Raw genomic sequence first — 17,824 nt, 5'->3', positions numbered from 1 at the left:
AGGTATTTTGGGGTTCATTGAGGTTAGCTAATTTTACTTGTTTTGGAAAGTCTTGACAAGCCAAATGTTCTTGTTTTATTGGCAGATAATTTTGCTTAGTTCAAGTAAAATACTCCTAATTTTTGTATTTTTTTTTCTTGTTTTTGAACACTGACTTTTTGCAGTGCATTCCTGACAAAAAGACCAAAAAAAACTATCAACCATTTGTGAATGATACTTTATTGAATTTGTCATTGCAGTTAAAACGTACAACACAAGTACATTTTAAGTCCAATTTCGTCCGAGAACACATACTTGTATCCCGCCACTGGAAAACATTGGTCACCCACTGCCATGTCTTCCAATAAGCACAACTTTGTAACACAAGACCATCAACTGCGGACAGTCGACCTCCGGTTCAAGCTCAAGGCAGGAGCTTCAGCCAATATGAACTCCTCCCGTCTACTAGACGCGGCTATCATGGAGCGATACAGATGCACCATTGCTAACAGATTTAGCACTCTCACCAGTGGGATATCCCAGGACTGGCCCCACTTAAAAAATGAGATCATCCAGAGAACAAGACCTGCCCCCAAGAACCCATAGATATTTGGCCACCTGCCTTGACTCACATATGAACTTGAAGTGCCATCCCATTCCTAAACCATAGGGTTCAATATAATGTCAGTCCACCTGCAGCTATTACAGCTTCAACTCTTCTGTGAAGGCTGTCCACAAGGTTGCGGAGTGTGTTTATAGGAATTTTCCACCATTCTTCCAAAAGCGCATTGGTGAGGTCACACACTGATGTTGGTCGAGAAGGCCTGGATCTTAGTCGCAGTTCTAATTCATCCCAAAGGTGTTCTATCGGGTTCATGTCAGGACTCTGTGCAGGCCAGTCAAGTTTATCCACACCAGACTCTGTCATCCATGTCTTTATTCCCATTCTTTCACGAATGTTTGTAGATGCAGTCTCCATGCCAAAGTGTTTGATTTTATACACCTGTGGTCGGGCCAAGTGATTAGGACACCTGATTCTGATCATTTGGATGGGTGGCCAAATACTTTTGGCAATATAGTGTATCTTCATCTGACGTGACAGAGAAACATTCTGGAATATTAAGGCGACAGCCATGGAGTCAGCTTTTCAAGTTTCTCCGCCATGGAAAAGCGGGCCGCCTTACCAGCCACTCCGCCACTAACCCGGACTGCTCCATCATCCCCGTCTCCCCAGTTAAAATCTAAGCAGCCCTGTCAATGCCCAATGGGCAATAATGGCAATGCCCCTGGCACATGTACCATCACAACAGAGATGCTTGAGTCGGGGGGCGACCTCATCATCCATTGGCTCACACAAATTACTAACCTTGTGCGGATATCTGAGTTGCTGCCAGATGACTGGAGGCGAGACATTATATTTCCCTTCTGGAAGCACAAGGGAGACTTTTCACCCGCAGATCTGCTCAGTGGCCTTTCGGTTAGAGTGTCCGCCCTGAGATCGGTAGGTCGCGAGTTCAAACCCCGGCCGAGTCATACCAAAGACTATAAAATGGGATCCTTCCTTCCCTTCTTGGCACTCAGCATCAAGGGTTGGAATTGGGGGTTAAATCACCAAAATGATTCCCGAGCGTGGCCACTGCAGAGGGTAATTTCACCACACCTAGTGTGTGTTTGTGACTATCAGTGGTACTTTAACTTAAACTTTATTCTACTCACCCACGCTTTATCCGCAACCAGAAGCAGACGGCGCCAACACCAGGCCATTTTCATGCCCAACCGTTCCACCATCGATCACATATCACTCATTAGAGAATAGGACCGGCACCTCTTCATCGCCTTCATTGACCTTAAGGCTGCCTTTCGACACAGTGGACCATGGCACCCTCCTGAAGTTTCTTGGCACCTCAACCAAAGTCACCACGCCCTTTAGGCAGATGCACCAGGGTGCTGAAAGCAGCGTATGAGTGAACGGTCAGTGGGGTAAGGCATTGACCAACAGATGTCAAGAGTCTGTGAGTGGTTCCTTGGGGTGCCACTTGGTAACTACACCCCGAAGGACCTCAAATACGCAAATAATACCAACCTGTTCGGCAAGACAGCCGACCAGCTCCACGAGGCTCTCGAACACAAAAAGATAGACCCAGACCGAGTTTATGCATTTAGGTGAGGGACCTGACCCACCGCCCTTACTTTTTGACGCCACCCTGTCCACTTTTAAATACCTGGGCTCTACAATGTCAACACAGGCAACCTCAAACCAGAGATCCACCGACCTTGGTCATGCAGTCCCTCTACCGGCACATAACCCGGGAAACAACAGTCAGGGTCAGTCCATCTTAGATGAGCTCAGGCCCAGCGAAGCCGACGGCGTTTCTGGGTGTTGTTGATAAACGGTTTTCGCCTTCCATAGGAGAGTTTTAACTTGCACTTACAGATGTAGCGACCAACTGTAGTTACTGACAGTGGGTTTCTGAAGTGTTCCTGAGACCATGTGGTGATATCCTTTACATACTGATGTCGCTTGTTGATGCAGTACAGCCTGAGGGATCGAAGGTCACGGGCTTAGCTGCTTACGTGCAGTGATTTCTCCAGATTCTCTGAACCCTTTGATGATATTACGGACCGTAGATGGTGAAATCCCTAAATTCCTTGCAATAGCTGGTTGAGAAAGGTTTTTCTTAAACTGTTCAACAATTTGCTCACGCATTTGTTGACAAAGTGGTGACCCTCGCCCCATCCTTGTTTGTGAATGACTGAGCATTTCATGGAATCTACTTTTATACCCAATCATGGCACCCACCTGTTCCCAATTTGCCTGTTCACCTGTGGGATGTTCCAAATAAGTGTTTGATGAGCATTCCTCAACTTTATCAGTATTTATTGCCACCTTTCCCAACTTCTTTGTCACGTGTTGCTGGCATCAAATTCTAAAGTTAATGATTATTTGCAAAAAAAAAAAATGTTTGTGAGTTTGAACATCAAATATGTTGTCTTTGTAGCATATTCAACTGAATATGGGTTGAAAATGATTTGCAAATCATTTTATTCCGTTTCTATTTACATCTAACACAATTTCCCAACTCATATGGAAACGGGGTTTGTAAAAGAGTGCAGGTACTAGACTGGCCTGCCTGTAGTCCAGACCTGGCGCATTATGAAGCCTAAAATACCACAACAGCGACCCTGGACTGTTGAACAACTTAAGCTCTCAAGCAAGAATGGGAAAGAATTCCACCTGAAAAGCTTCAAAAATTGGTCTCCTCAGTTCTCAAACGTGTTGTTAAAAGGAAAGGCCATGTAACACAGTGGTAAAAATGCCCCTCTGCAAACTTTTTGCTAAGTGTTGCTGCCATTAAATTCTAAGTTAATGATTATTTGCAAAAAAAAAAAACGTTTCTCAGTTCGATTATTAAATATCTTGTCTTTGCAGTCTATTCAATTTAATATAAGTTGAAAAGGTTTTGCTAATCATTGTATTCTGTTTTTATTGACGAATTACACAACGTGCCAACTTCACTGGTTTTGGGTTTTGCACATAGAACGAGGTTGTCCGGAAATAAACTAAAAAGATAATTCTTAAATAAACTGTCAATAAAGTTAAAGTGCAGATGAAAACACAGCTTGACCACTTTAGTTATACTTTTTGCACTTAGGAAACTTCTCTATGACTCAGGCTTTTGGTTTGTTTGCACGGTGGCACGGTGGTTAGTGTGGCACGGACTTCATCCTCTTCACACTTTGCAGTGCATAGTTCTCTCTGTTCTGGGCAAGTCTCCCGCGGCTCAGGGACAAGCGGTAGAAAACGGATGGATTGTAATTGCCTTTGCTGCCACAAGTGGTGGAAAACTGCATTACAACTGAGTACCACTGCGGCCCATAAGGACCAGATACTGATGATGTAATCAAAGATCAAGTATAAGTGTATAACTAGATAGCGACGTGAATACGTGGCGGCCATCTTACTAAGGGCCACTTGCAATACAATGTGATTTGAAAATAAATCATAACATACTCATTTATCCGCCTATTTTCATGAAGTTTATGTTCTTGTTGACGTAAAAACATTTGCTATTTTTACACTTTTTTTGGGAAAAAAATAAAAAATCAAACCCATATTTTGCAAAAGTATGCATCACAATGAGCTGGCACGCTTCCGACAATAGAATGCCCTTTGACCATACTAGTTTACTCTCCATAGGAGGCATCCAAGAGGTACGTGACATATGTCGTATCTATGGAAATAATATATTGGTGATATCGTTCCCGCCCACATATCTGCTTGTTGCTTTTATATAATTATACGATAAATGGTCAATTTCAGAGGCTGGCACACCATTATAGGAGGGTGTGAGGTATTTGCAAGCGCAAATCTCCCACGATCTCATTCATAAACCCTGCAGAGGACCCGTTGCCATGGAAACTTGAGTCAAAATGTAAGATCAAAGGACAAACCAATTTCTTGAGTACAATCTAGCTGCTCTTGGGAAGAAGCAGAAGTCGGGCATTTTGAGAGGAGTCATTACAGGATGTCTCCCTTTCCCACGTGGGAAGAGGCTGGCACTGCTCACGTTCTCTTGCAAAGCTTGCACAATGCTGGGAGGAAGATATAAGAGCACATTTGTGTCACATTTTGACTGTTCATAATATTAATTTGAGCCCCACTGATGACACAATGAGTGATGTCATAATAACTGCAAAGCATTAAAGACCCTCAAACACATTTCTAATTACAGTGCTGAATATTCAACTGTTCTTTAATTGTATAATTTTACATAACTTGCTAACCCTAGTGGTTAGAGTGTCCGCCCTGAGATCGGTAGGTTGTGAGTTCAAACTTAACCCCAGCCGAGTCATACCAAAGACTATAAAAATGGGACCTATTACCTCCCTGCTTGGCACTCAGCATCAAGGGTTGGAATTGGGGATTAAATCACCAAAAATCTCCCAGGGGTTGAACAAGGGAATGGATCAAATACAGAGGACAATTTTCGCCACATCTAGTGTGTGTGTGACAATCATTGGTACTTTAACTTCTTTTAACCGTTATAAATGGGAGTGTGAATGTTGTCTATCTGTGTTGGCCCTGTAATGAGGTGGCGACTTATCCAGGGTGTATCCCGCCTTCCGCCCGATTGCAGCTGGAATAGCTTCCCAGCACCCTGACAGGGGCAAGCGGTATTGGGTAAGCTTGTCATAATAAATGAATCGGTTGCTTTAATTAGTGTTTGCTCCTTATTTTACCTTGTGCGCAGCTAATTACCTAGTTACAGACCTGGGCATTCTGCGGCCCGCGGGCCACATCCGGCCCTTTGTACATTCCTGTCTGGCCCGCGTGAGACCAATCATAAATTACAAAATAAATTTAAAAGAGTATCTATCTCGAGTGTGCAATATAACGGTGCTGCTTTTGTTTTGAAAAGCGTTATTTGTATTACGTCCGTGTGGACGTATGCTCGTGCGCGATTGTGAGTGAATGTGACAGCTGCAATCACAAATTACAATATAAATTTAAAAAAAAATCTATGTCGTACCTGCAATACAACTGTGCTGCTTTTATTTTGAAAAGTGTTATTTATGGGCGTATGTCCGGGTGTAACCTGTGAGTGAAGGTGCACAGCGACAAGTGATGTTTAAGCTTAAAAAAGAAAAGTTGATGACGAATGGCGTGTTTTCAACAAGACATGGACTGCCAAGTATTTCTTTACAGAAATTAAAGGTAAAGCCGTGTGCTTAATTTGTGGTACACAGGTTGCTGTGTTTAAAGAATATAGTGGAACGACCTGCTGAAGTTGATGTTGTGTTCTTGAGTTGCGGAAATGAGGAGTGAGGATGGACGTGCGTGTGGAAGGAACGAGATAAGTTGAGCTGTGTTAGTATAGGTTGCTCAATAAAAGTTTAAAAAGAGCGTCAGACTTGGTGTGCACTTCTTCTGGACTCTACAATTGGTGTCAGAAGTGGGATGAAACTTTGCGCATACTGCCGCTGCTTGTGTGAGCATACTGCGCTGCTTGTGTGCTCAGCCTGCTACGTCATCAGGAGGTACGTGCCACGATGTTTCCTGGCGACTTTGTCAAGATTGAACGGCAGGGGAAGGACATTGAGTGGGGACTTAAGGTGCCGGCAGCGACTGCAGATGACTGTGTGAATCCCGGACATGAGGAGCTCGTTGCAAAGAGAGAGAGAGAGGGAGGAAGGAGAGAGGCAGCGTCTTCAGGTGCAGCGCACGCTGCTTGGCATGGGGGGATTCCGCCCTCAATGAAGACTCCCAGGTTTGATGGCAAGGCGAACTGGGAGGCATTTCATCCCACTTCTGGCACCAATTGTAGCGTCCAGAAGAAGTGCACACCAAGTCTGACGCTCTTTTTAAACTTTTATTGAGCAACCTATACTAACACAGCTCAACTTATCTTGTTCTTTCCACACGCACGTCTATCCTCACTCCTCATTTCCGCAACAGCAACGCTTCCTCCTTCTTCGCCAATCACCTTACAGGCGTGCTACGTTCACAACAAAGAGGATGCAGGATAAAGTGACAGAAATTGAAATTTTTGCATTGTATTATACATCAGGAAGTGTTGTGTAAGAAAGTGTTAACAATAAAACCATCAAAAGCCATCTGCTTTTGTATAAAGATATGTTAGGTTAAATGAAAATATTATTATTATTTATTATTATTTATCTTACGGTATATCAAAAATAATGTGAGCAAAATGTAATTGAAATATTGTCGGTGTGGCCCTCCAGCAGTGCTCGGGTTGCTCATTCGGCCCCCGGTAAAAATTAATTGCCCACCCCTGACCTAGTAGGTTGGACTTCCTCATAACGCAATGATACTTGGTCGTATTTAAGTTCTAAATTGTATGTCATGTCTTTTGTGCACGATGCACCTTAACTAAGCTTCTATGCGGCCAACTAACGAGCAGCTGTGCTCATGGTGCCCTTAAAATCAGGGTTTTAGGCGTCCATGTTTGTTTTTGTTTTTTGTGCCGAGGTAGTTAAAAAGCTTTTCGGTGGCAAGGCTGGGATGAGATCCTTAAGGCTCTGGATGCTGTGGGGCTGTCTTGGTTGACAAGACTCTGCAACATCGCGTGGACATCGGGCGCGGTACCTCTGGATTGGCAGACCGGGATGGTGGTTCCTCTCTTTAAGAAGGGGAACCGGAGGGTGTGTTCCAACTATCGTGGTATCACACTCCTCAGGTGTACTGGAGAGGAGGCTACGCCGGATAGTCGAACCTTGGATTCAGGAGGAACAGTGTGGTTTTTGTTCTGGTCGTGGAGCTGTGGACCAGCTCTATACTCTCGGCAGGGTTCTTGAGGGTGCATGGGAGTTTGCCCAACCAGTCTACATGTGCTTTGTGGACTTGGAGAAGGCATTCGACCATGAGTCCTGTGGGGAGTTCTCAGAGAGTATGGGGTATCAGACTGTCTGATTGTGGCAGTCCGCTCCCTGTATGATCAGTGTCAGAATCAGAGCTTGGTCCGCATTGCCGGCAGTAAGTCGGACCCGTTTCCAGTGAGGGTTGGACTCCGCCAAGGCTGCCCTTTGTCACCGATTCTGTTCATAACTTTTATGGACACAATTTCTAGGCGCAGTCAGGACGTTGAAGGGATCTGGTTTGGTGGCTGCAGGATTAAGTCTCTGCTTTTTGCAGAGGATGTGGTCCTGATGGCTTCATCTGGCCGGATCGGTTCACAGCCGAGTATGAAGCGACAGGGATGAGAATCAGCACCTCCAAGTCCGGTTAGTGTTATTTAAGAGGATTTTATTTTGAAAGTATCTTTGCCCTTGGTGCAGCTAATTGAGCTAATGTGATAGACATAGAACTTGTGCAGAACTATGATTATTTACTCTTAGCCAGGCAACGTGGGGCACGCCATCATGTCAACCGATCACTTCAGTAGCTCATCATCCCCGGGGGTATACAGTTGTACTTTTTGGTACTAAACTTATAGATGTATAGTTTTACTTTGGTTTGGCAACATTGCTTCTGCATCCATTGAAAAGTCTTTATATTGCTTATTTAGCATTGCTTCCAATCATTGTGACAGTTTTGAGGCCACTTATAAAACAACTATTTAAGTTTGTATTGTTCCCCAAAGTTTTGTGTCTAATGAACATTTATTTTTTGGTAGATTTTGCCTATTTATTGTTTTGTTTACTTTTCCACTTAATGCCCAAGCGGCATAGCAGTTTTGAATTACACGACAGTAGGCACTTTTCTTTTCCTCTTGGACCCATCAACGTTTTTTTTTTTTATATGACATTATCTGGAATACAAACACATGAACTTGGACTAGTAAATTTGTAGTCTTTTTGTTCATACATGATTATTTATGGTAAATATTAGACTTAGACTTAGACTTCCTTTTATTGTCATTCAAATTTGAACTTTACAGTACAGATAAGAACGACATTTTGTTGCATTAGCTCATTGTAGTACTTTTGCATATGCATCCACGTTTATGGATGTATGTTATATTGTCTTTATATATAGTTAATCTGTTATGTTGAGGGGATTATTATGATGCGTTCCAAGAGTTTTATGGCCTGAGGGAAGAAGCTGTTACAGACCCAGAGGTTCTGTAACAGGCAGAGGTGTGGACTCGAGTCACATGACTTGGACTCGAGTCAGACTTGAGTCATGAATTTGATGACTTCAGACTCGACTTGACAAAATGTAAAGAGACTTTCAACTCGACTTAGACTTTAACATCAATGACTTGTGACTTCACTTGGACTTGAGCCTTTTGACTTGACATGACTTGCCACTTTCCCCAAAATCCAAAGCTTAAAAAGTTATTTGGGAGCGCTCCGTATTTTTCATTTTCTTCGTCTGTGTCGATCAGCGTGTTGTTCCTGTCAGCTGGTGTGCTGTCAGTACAACAGCCAATCAAATTAGATCTACGTTGTTTGCATCACACAGCATTCATCCAATCAAATTGCAGTAAAACCAATAAACAAGAGTTGTCCAACAACGTGCCAGTGAGAAACAATTATGTTTAAGTTGTTTTAGTTCGGGTATAAAAACTACGACTTGGTCAACAAAAAACGAATTGCCGTATGCAAATCACGCAGTTCGAATATTACAGACGGAGACGCAACAACTTCCAACTTCGTTCGACATTTGAAGTTGCACAAAGAAGGGTAAGTTTTGAATGTAAGATAACGTTTATTGGCTAAGTAACGTGAATTTTATTTGCTGTGTAGTTAAATCAGTGAGGCTGCAAACTCACTGCTAACGTTATAACCATAGACATCTTATAAGTAGACGCAGCATGGAGCGCTACTGCCTACTGGCGCAGACGAGACGCGTGGCCGCCATCTTGGAGTGGTGATCCGCTCCACTCAGTGCAATTCATTTGGCAGGAGCAATGAATTGTCAGCGCATTTAATTAATCTTACCTCACTGAATACCACTGATTTTCACCCCTTTTTTTGTCATACGTGTAGCTATGATAACAGACACATGTTTTGGCGTGTTTTATTATTCATAGTTTGCTTAACAGTAATATAATATTCTTATACGCTATAAGTGACCAGACGTCCGAGATCAAAACTGGGAATATAATCCCAGAGAAGGGGGGAAAAAAACGGTAAGATATTTTTAAGTTGAAGAAACAATATGATTAGGTTATATATACATGCGTATATCCTACATAAACAATGTATGAATACATTAGATATCTATATATCTTAGGGACCTATAGACTGTATCTCTGTTGCTTCAGCAGCAGAGAGTTTATTATGTCTTGACACTTTGTATTGATATTTTCTATTACATTCTTCCCTTAAATGATAATGTTTACAGTGATGTATTTTTTTATGTAAGTCGCTTTGGATAAAAGCGTCTGCCAAATACTTAAACATATATAAACACCTGAAAGTCTTTATATCAGCTAAAACCACCAATCTGTTTCACTTGATTCAGAATAAAACCAAATTCTGTTTTACCCAACAATGTTAGTATTTGAATATTGTTACTTGAAGACGTATTCCTGGTTACAATTATACTGTTAAGAAAGTATTGTCTTATACTTTGCCTAAAATGAGAATGCATCATAATCAGTGGCGGCTGGTGAATTTTGTTTTAGGTGGGGCTGAAAGTTTGTAAACCAAACCCCTGCAGGGGCGTCATCCTCCCCCAGAAGATTTCTTTGTGATTTTCACATACAAATATTGAAGATCTTTGGTCTTTCTCAACTCTGTGGTAATATTATTTTCATAAAATACAACCAATAGTACATTAATGTTAAATCTTACTTGTGGAAAGTAATCCCCCGATTCCTATTTTCAACAGTCCGCTCATTTGAGCAGGAAAACGCTGAACACCATCTTTGTTTTCTACCTGTCAACTGTCAGTTTAGGCTGCTCGCCGGCTCCTCGTCACCACTTCAAGATGGCGGCCAAATTGCTCACGTCACAGCAACCAATGCTGCGTCTACTTATAAGATGTCTATGGTTATAACGTCATTGCAAACACGGCAATCTGTTGCGTACACTGCAGTTCGCTACCTTATTCATACTTTTTGTCAAGTGATTTTTTTTAAGCACGGTTGCATGAGGTACCTACACATAACGTTACGTTAGTCAATGTATCACACACAGTAACGTAACGTTAGTCAATGTATCACACACAGTAACATTACGTTAGTCAATGTATCACACACAGTAACGTAACGTTAGACGGCGGTCAGCAGCACCGCGTATTTTAGCCACCTACAAAAAGACAAACATAGTCAAATAAAGGTCAGTTAAAATGTATACTATATTAAGAATATGTGTACATATTGCATAGGGCCCTGACATCTAAAAAGTACAACTCTGTTCATTGTTATGTTCATATATGTGTTATGTTTTTCATGTGTACGCACACATCAACACACATACAGTATGAGATGAGATCAATGAGATAAGGTAAGAACAGGACAGAAACTGCTGTGGAACTAGTTACAATGCAATATGCCATGGAAATACAATGTTAACACTTTTGTGCAAATAAGTACAGTTGCACTTGTTTTTTCAAATATGTTTATTCTGTAAAGGAATGAGTTGAATGTTTAAAATGACTGGTTAATAGTGCTATTATGAAGTGCAATGTCAGCACTATCTTTTTCCCTGCAATTTCAAATGCACTTGTTTTAATAAATAAATACAGCGTTTTAAAAGTATACACAATCTGTGTAAATACATTAGTCTGTGGTTAAAACGACTTGAAAGGACTCGAAAGTCAAACTGCAGGACTTGGGACTTGACTTGAGACTTTCCAGTCTTGACTTTGGACTTGACTCGGACTTGCCTGTCTTGACTTGGGACTTGACTCGAGACTTGAGGGCAAAGACTTGAGACTTACTTGTGACTACTCAGCCTACTCAGTGGCCTAGTGGTTAGAGTGTCCATCCTGAGATCGGTAGGTTGGGAGTTCAAATCCCGGCCGAGTCATACCAAAGACTATAAAAATGGGACCCATTACCTCCCTGCTTGGCACTCAGCATCAAGGGTTGGAATTGGGGGTTAAATCACCAAAATGATTCCCGGGCGCAGCCACCGCTGCTGCCCACTGCTCCCCTCACCTCCCAGGGGGTGATCAAGGGTGATGGGTCAAATGCAGAGAATAATTTCGCCACACCTAGTGTGTGTGTGACAATCATTGGTACTTTAACTTTAACTTTAACTTGCAAAGCAATGACTTGGTCCCACCTCTGGTAACAGGTATAATATATATTATAATTAGGGATGTCCGATAATGGCTTTTTGACGATATCCGATATTGTGATATTGTCCAACTCTTTAATTACCGATACCGATATCAACCGATATATACAGTCGTGGAATTAACACATTATTATGCCTAATTTGGACAACCAGGTATGGTGAAGATAAAGTACTTTTTAAAAAAAATTATAAAATAAAATAAGATAAATAAATTAAAAAAAAAATCTTGAATAAAAAAGAAAGTAAAACAATATAAAAACAGTTACATAGAAACTAGTAATTAATGAAAATTAGTCAAATTAACTGTTAAAGGTTAGTACTATTAGTGGACCAGCAGCACGCACAATCATGTGTGCTTACGGACTGTATCCCTTGCAGACTGTATTGATATATAATGTAGGAACCAGAATATTAATAACCAAGAAACAACCCTTTTGTGTGAATGAGTGTAAATAGGGGAGGAAGGTTTTTTGGGTTGGTGCACTAATTGTAAGTGTATCTTGTGTTTTTTATGTTGATTAATAATAATTTTAAAAAAACGAGACCGGTCATAAAAAAACCCCGATACTGATAATTTGGTATCCTGGAGCATTCAAAGTTCCTTTCACTGAAACTAAGGGGCCAAGCCCAACTCCTGAAAAACAACCCCACACCATAATTTCTCCTCAACCAAATGTCACCCTCGGCACAATGCAGTCCGAAATGTAGCGTTTTCTTGGCAACCTCCAAACCCAGACTCGTCCATCAGATTGCCAGATGGTAAAGCGTGATTCATCACTCCCCAGGTAACACGCGAACGTTATGAGAACGTTAGGAGAACGTAGTGGCATTGTTATGGGAACGTTAGTTTGTAACGTTCAAAGAACGTTAGGTTGTGGAGTTCTTGCTTGGTTAGCAGAACGTTAGCAAAGAACGTTTGGCAAGAACGTTTAGGGAACTGTTTAGGAACATGCTATTTTCGTCTGTTTTTGCTCTATATTGTCAGGACTAACACTCAAACACAAAATTCAACAATAATTCTTTATTAGTGATAATTATAATACAATAGAAATGGAATGCAATGGTATTTACGTCTGTTTTTGTGCTATATTGTCAGGACTATAACAAACAGAAAATTCAACAATAATTCTTTATTAGTGATAATTATAATACAATAGAAATGGAATGCAGTGGTATTTACGTCTGTTTTTGTGCTATCTTGTCAGGACTGACACTCAAACAGAAAATTCAACAATAATTCTTTATTAGTGATAATTATAATACAATAGAAATGGAATGCTGTGGTCTTGGTCGTGCGCGTCAGTGTACTCCTGCCCCTTCTTGTTGGTTCTCTTCCTGGAAGTAAATAATTATAGATATTCACAAATACAACAAAGACAGCACTGGAATGTAGATGAATTGAATTCAATTAAAACATGGCATAATTTACTCCTTGTTTACCTGCTCAATGCTCACTGGTCTCACTGGCGTTTGCTTGGTTCTTTTCCCTTTCCCTGTTTTCTTCTTCTTCACTTCCTGCAAGTATTTATAATTGCAAATTCAACACAGAACTGGGATCTTTATGAATTGAATTAAAACATTGGCATAATTACTTTATCATTTACCTGGTCACTCATCTCACTGTCCATTCCCTTTGTACACCTCCCTTTGCCCTTCTTCGCCGTCGCTTCCTGCAAGTGTTTATAATTGCAAATTCAACACAGAACTGGGATCTTCATGAATTGATTTAAAACATTGGCATAATTACTTTATCATTTACCTGGTCACTCATATCACTGTCCTATTCCTTTGTACACCTCCCTTTGCCCTTCTTCGCCATCGCTTCCTGCAAGGGTTTCAATCAATCAATCAAGCAATGTTTATTTATATAGCCCTAAATCACAAGTGTCTCAAAGGGCTGCACAAGCCACAATGACATCCTCGGTACAAAGCCTACATAAGGGCAAGGGAAAACTCACCCCAGTGGGACGTCAATGTGAATGACTATGAGAAACCTTGGAGAGGACCGCATATGTGGGTAACCCCCCCCCTCTAGGGGAGACCGAATGCAATGGATGTCGAGTGGGTCTGACATTATAGTAAGAGTCCAGTCCATAGTGGGGCCAGCAGGACACCATCCCGAGCGGAGACGGGTCAGCAGCGCAGAGATGTTCCCAGCCGATGCACAGGCGAGCGGTCCACCACGGGTCCCGACTCTGGACAGCCAGCACTTCATCCATGGCCACCGGACCTGTGCCCCCCCCCCCCCCCCTCCACAAGGAAGAGGGGAGCAGAGGAGAAAAAAGAAACGGCAGATCAACTGGTCTAAAAGGGGGGTCTATTTAAAGGCTAGAGTATACAAATGAGTTTTAAGATGGGACTTAAATGCTTCTACTGAGGTAGCATCTCTAATTGTTACCGGGAGGGCATTCCATAGTACTGGAGCCTGAATAGAAAACGCTCTATAGCCCGCAGACTTTTTTTGGGCTCTGGGTATCAATAATAAGCCGGAGTTCTTTGAACGCAGATTTCTTGCCGGGACATATGTACAATACAATCGAGTGTTTATAATTGCAAATTCAACACAGAACTGGGATCTTCATGAATTGATTTAAAACATTGGCATAATTACTTTATCATTTACCTGGTCACTCATATCACTGTCCTATTCCTTTGTACACCTCCCTTTGCCCTTCTTCGCCGTCGCTTCCTGCAAGGGTTTCAATCAATCAATCAAGCAATGTTTATTTATATAGCCCTAAATCACAAGTGTCTCAAAGGGCTGCACAAGCCACAATGACATCCTCGGTACAAAGCCTACATAAGGGCAAGGGAAAACTCACCCCAGTGGGACGTCAATGTGAATGACTATGAGAAACCTTGGAGAGGACCGCATATGTGGGTAACCCCCCCCCTCTAGGGGAGACCGAATGCAATGGATGTCGAGTGGGTCTGACATTATAGTAAGAGTCCAGTCCATAGTGGGGCCAGCAGGACACCATCCCGAGCGGAGACGGGTCAGCAGCGCAGAGATGTTCCCAGCCGATGCACAGGCGAGCGGTCCACCACGGGTCCCGACTCTGGACAGCCAGCACTTCATCCATGGCCACCGGACCTGTGCCCCCCCCCCCCCTCCACAAGGAAGAGGGGAGCAGAGGAGAAAAAAGAAACGGCAGATCAACTGGTCTAAAAGGGGGGTCTATTTAAAGGCTAGAGTATACAAATGAGTTTTAAGATGGGACTTAAATGCTTCTACTGAGGTAGCATCTCTAATTGTTACCGGGAGGGCATTCCATAGTACTGGAGCCTGAATAGAAAACGCTCTATAGCCCGCAGACTTTTTTTGGGCTCTGGGTATCAATAATAAGCCGGAGTTCTTTGAACGCAGATTTCTTGCCGGGACATATGTACAATACAATCGAGTGTTTATAATTGCAAATTCAACACAGAACTGGGATCTTCATGAATTGATTTAAAACATTGGCATAATTACTTTATCATTTACCTGGTCACTCATCTCACTGTCCATTTCCTTTGTACACCTCCCTTTGCCCTTCTTCGCCGTCGCTTCCTCTTAATTCCTCCTCTTCTCCTGCAAGTAGTTATAATTGCAAATTCAAAAGACATGCAGTGGAACTTCAATAAAATTGAATTCAAAATTGGGATATCTTATCATAATTCTCCGTACCTCAAACTTTGAACCTCCCTTTCAAAAAGTGGCCAGTTTCAGGACCTCTCCAAGCTCACAATCTACTTCAGCTGTGGTCGTCTGTTTGTGAACACCCCTGCATGCCTCTGGAATCACCAGCACAATTTAGAATTCCCTTTAGAATAAATACCGTAATAATAACAGCTAGATCGACCTTGTGAGCATACATGCAACATGTTCAAAGATGCAAACCTATTATTAACACTTACTTATTATTATTCTGTAAAAGGGCAAGTCCTCAAATGCCACTTTGCCTGTCTTTCCACGGAGACCAAGCTGCTCCAGGACTTTGTTTGTGGCAATTTTCCTCAGCATTGTCCTCACTGTGTCTGCCAAATTCTGCCCACCAAGAGCAGTAAGAGCTTTCACCTATACAAATAAATAAACAACAATATTGTACTTGATTAGAACATGTTTTTTGATAACTAAACAAAATAATTTTGCAATGGGGAATTAAAACTAATTACCAGCTGCTTTCTGAGCAGAAGATCAGTGTCGAGCTGTTCACTGAAGGTCTTAGCTGCTCAAGAGTCTCGAAAGGCTTCTCAATGAGATCTTGAACATCCACAGCTTCTGGCCCCACAGACTGTGCTGCCAGCCCTCTCAGCATGCGCATAATTTCTCCCTGGTTCTCAACTAGTTTTTGAACTTTCATGTTTAACTGGAAAACTGCAAAGACAACAAAAGTCAAAGAGGTAATTCGTATTACTGCCCGTTTTAACAGCCTGTTTAACACCACCTATCAACAGTTAAAAAGCCAACTAACGTTCACTTTCAAGGGCATTCCTGCTGCTTCTTGGAGTGGTCTGGTACTGACTCATACTGGCTGGAGTGGTTTGGTACTGGCTTGAGCTAGATGCATGATTCCTGTCTGGACTGAGCCTGTAAGTGCTGCTTCTCGCTGGGCTGTGAGGTCGGCCTGGATGCCTTGGAGTGGTGTAGTATTGGCTGGTACTGGCTGAAGTGGTCTGGTACTTGCTGGAGATTGGAAAGTTCAATGGTGGGAGCACTGGCAGTGGTGGTGCCTGGATGAGGATCTGTGATTTCTCTTTTCTGCACTTCTTTTTTGGCCGAATTTCCTCTTCGTCTAAACCAACAAAGACAATAAAATTTATGCACCATTAAGTAGTGTTTGAGTATTGTAAGTAAACAGTCTTTGAAAAGTGACTAACCGTCAGCATCAAACACATCTTCCTCATCGTTTCTATAACGTTCAGGGGTGATGTGGCTCCGTTTGGTTGATATTTCTTCTTCCTCTGGGCTCGAAAACAATGTCGGTATCCCGTCTTTCTTTGGCTTACGCCTAAACACACAGAATAACACTGTTACCTACGCACGTAAGCACACACACATACGTACGCACACACACATACGTACGCACACACAAACACGCACGCACGCACACACACACTGAACAAGTCTCATTACCTACACGTGTAGGCACACACACACACGCACGCACTGAACAAGTCTCATTACCGACACATGTAGGCACACACGCACGCACGCACGCACTGAACAAGTCTCACACACGCACGCACGCACGCACGCACGCACACACTTAACAAGTCTCACACACGCACGCACGCACACACTGAACAAGTCTCATTACCTACACTTGTAGGCACACACACACACGCACGCACTGAACATCCAGAGAACGCATCTCCACTGCTCTAGATAGAGTCCAGTGGCGACGTGCTTTACACCAGTGGTCCCCAACCTTTTTGTAACTGCGGACCGGTCAACGCTTGAAAAGTTGTCCCACGGACATAAAAAAATACAATCATGTGTGCCTACGGACTGTATCCCTTGCAGACTGTATTGATATATATTGATATATAATGTAGGAACCAGAATATTAATAACAGAAAGAAACAACCCTTTTGGGTGAATGAGTGTGAATGGGGGAGGGAGTTTTTTTGGGTTGGTGCACTAATTGTAAGTGTATCTTGTGTTTTTTATGTTGATTTAATTTAATTAAAATAAATAAATAAATAAACCAAAAACGATACCGATAATTAAAAAAAACGATACCAATAATTTCCGATATTACATTTTAACGCATTTATCGGACATCTCTAATTATAATCATAACAATGATTCCCGAGCGCGGCCACCGCTGCTGCTCACTGCTCCCCTCACCTCCCAGGCGGTGAACATGGAGATGGGTCAAATGCAGTGGATAATTTCACCACACCTACCGGTAGTGTGTGTGACTATTGTTGGGACTTTAACTTAACTTGAACTTTAAATAGTTATAAAATGCTAATAATACCTTTTATTTCTCATTAATACGCAGCATTTTTGGGAAATAAAGTGAGGCAAACAACTTCTTTTGTAAGAATCTTGAGCGCTCTTATCACTTTTATATTCGAGGTGGAGACCATTGAGGCTGCACTAACATCTCTCCTCCTGTAGGGGGCAGTGTCGTCCACCCCA

At 42.2% G+C, this 17,824-nt stretch overlaps 1 protein-coding gene across 1 annotated transcript; it reads right to left on the bottom strand.

The window, feature by feature from the left end:
• Positions 1-12,920: 12,920 nt before the first annotated feature.
• LOC133606794 (uncharacterized) lies at positions 12,921-17,808 on the bottom strand. The gene is made up of 12 exons (XM_072913164.1): positions 17,788-17,808; positions 16,555-16,685; positions 16,149-16,469; positions 15,850-16,051; positions 15,592-15,751; positions 15,362-15,468; positions 14,517-15,265; positions 13,653-14,383; positions 13,454-13,519; positions 13,299-13,364; positions 13,135-13,209; positions 12,921-13,029 (listed from the first exon to the last, which is right to left on the bottom strand). Coding segments are annotated over exons 1-5 (660 nt in total). The 5' UTR covers positions 17,790-17,808; the 3' UTR covers positions 12,921-13,029; positions 13,135-13,209; positions 13,299-13,364; positions 13,454-13,519; positions 13,653-14,383; positions 14,517-15,265; positions 15,362-15,468; positions 15,592-15,747.
• Between the last annotated feature and the right edge of the window lie 16 nt (positions 17,809-17,824).

Source organism: Nerophis lumbriciformis, linkage group LG05, assembly GCF_033978685.3.
Source record: "Nerophis lumbriciformis linkage group LG05, RoL_Nlum_v2.1, whole genome shotgun sequence".
Lineage (NCBI taxonomy): Eukaryota > Metazoa > Chordata > Actinopteri > Syngnathiformes > Syngnathidae > Nerophis > Nerophis lumbriciformis.
The sequence above is the reverse complement of the archived record's forward strand: the minus strand, read 5'-3'. Positions and strand labels throughout refer to the sequence as shown.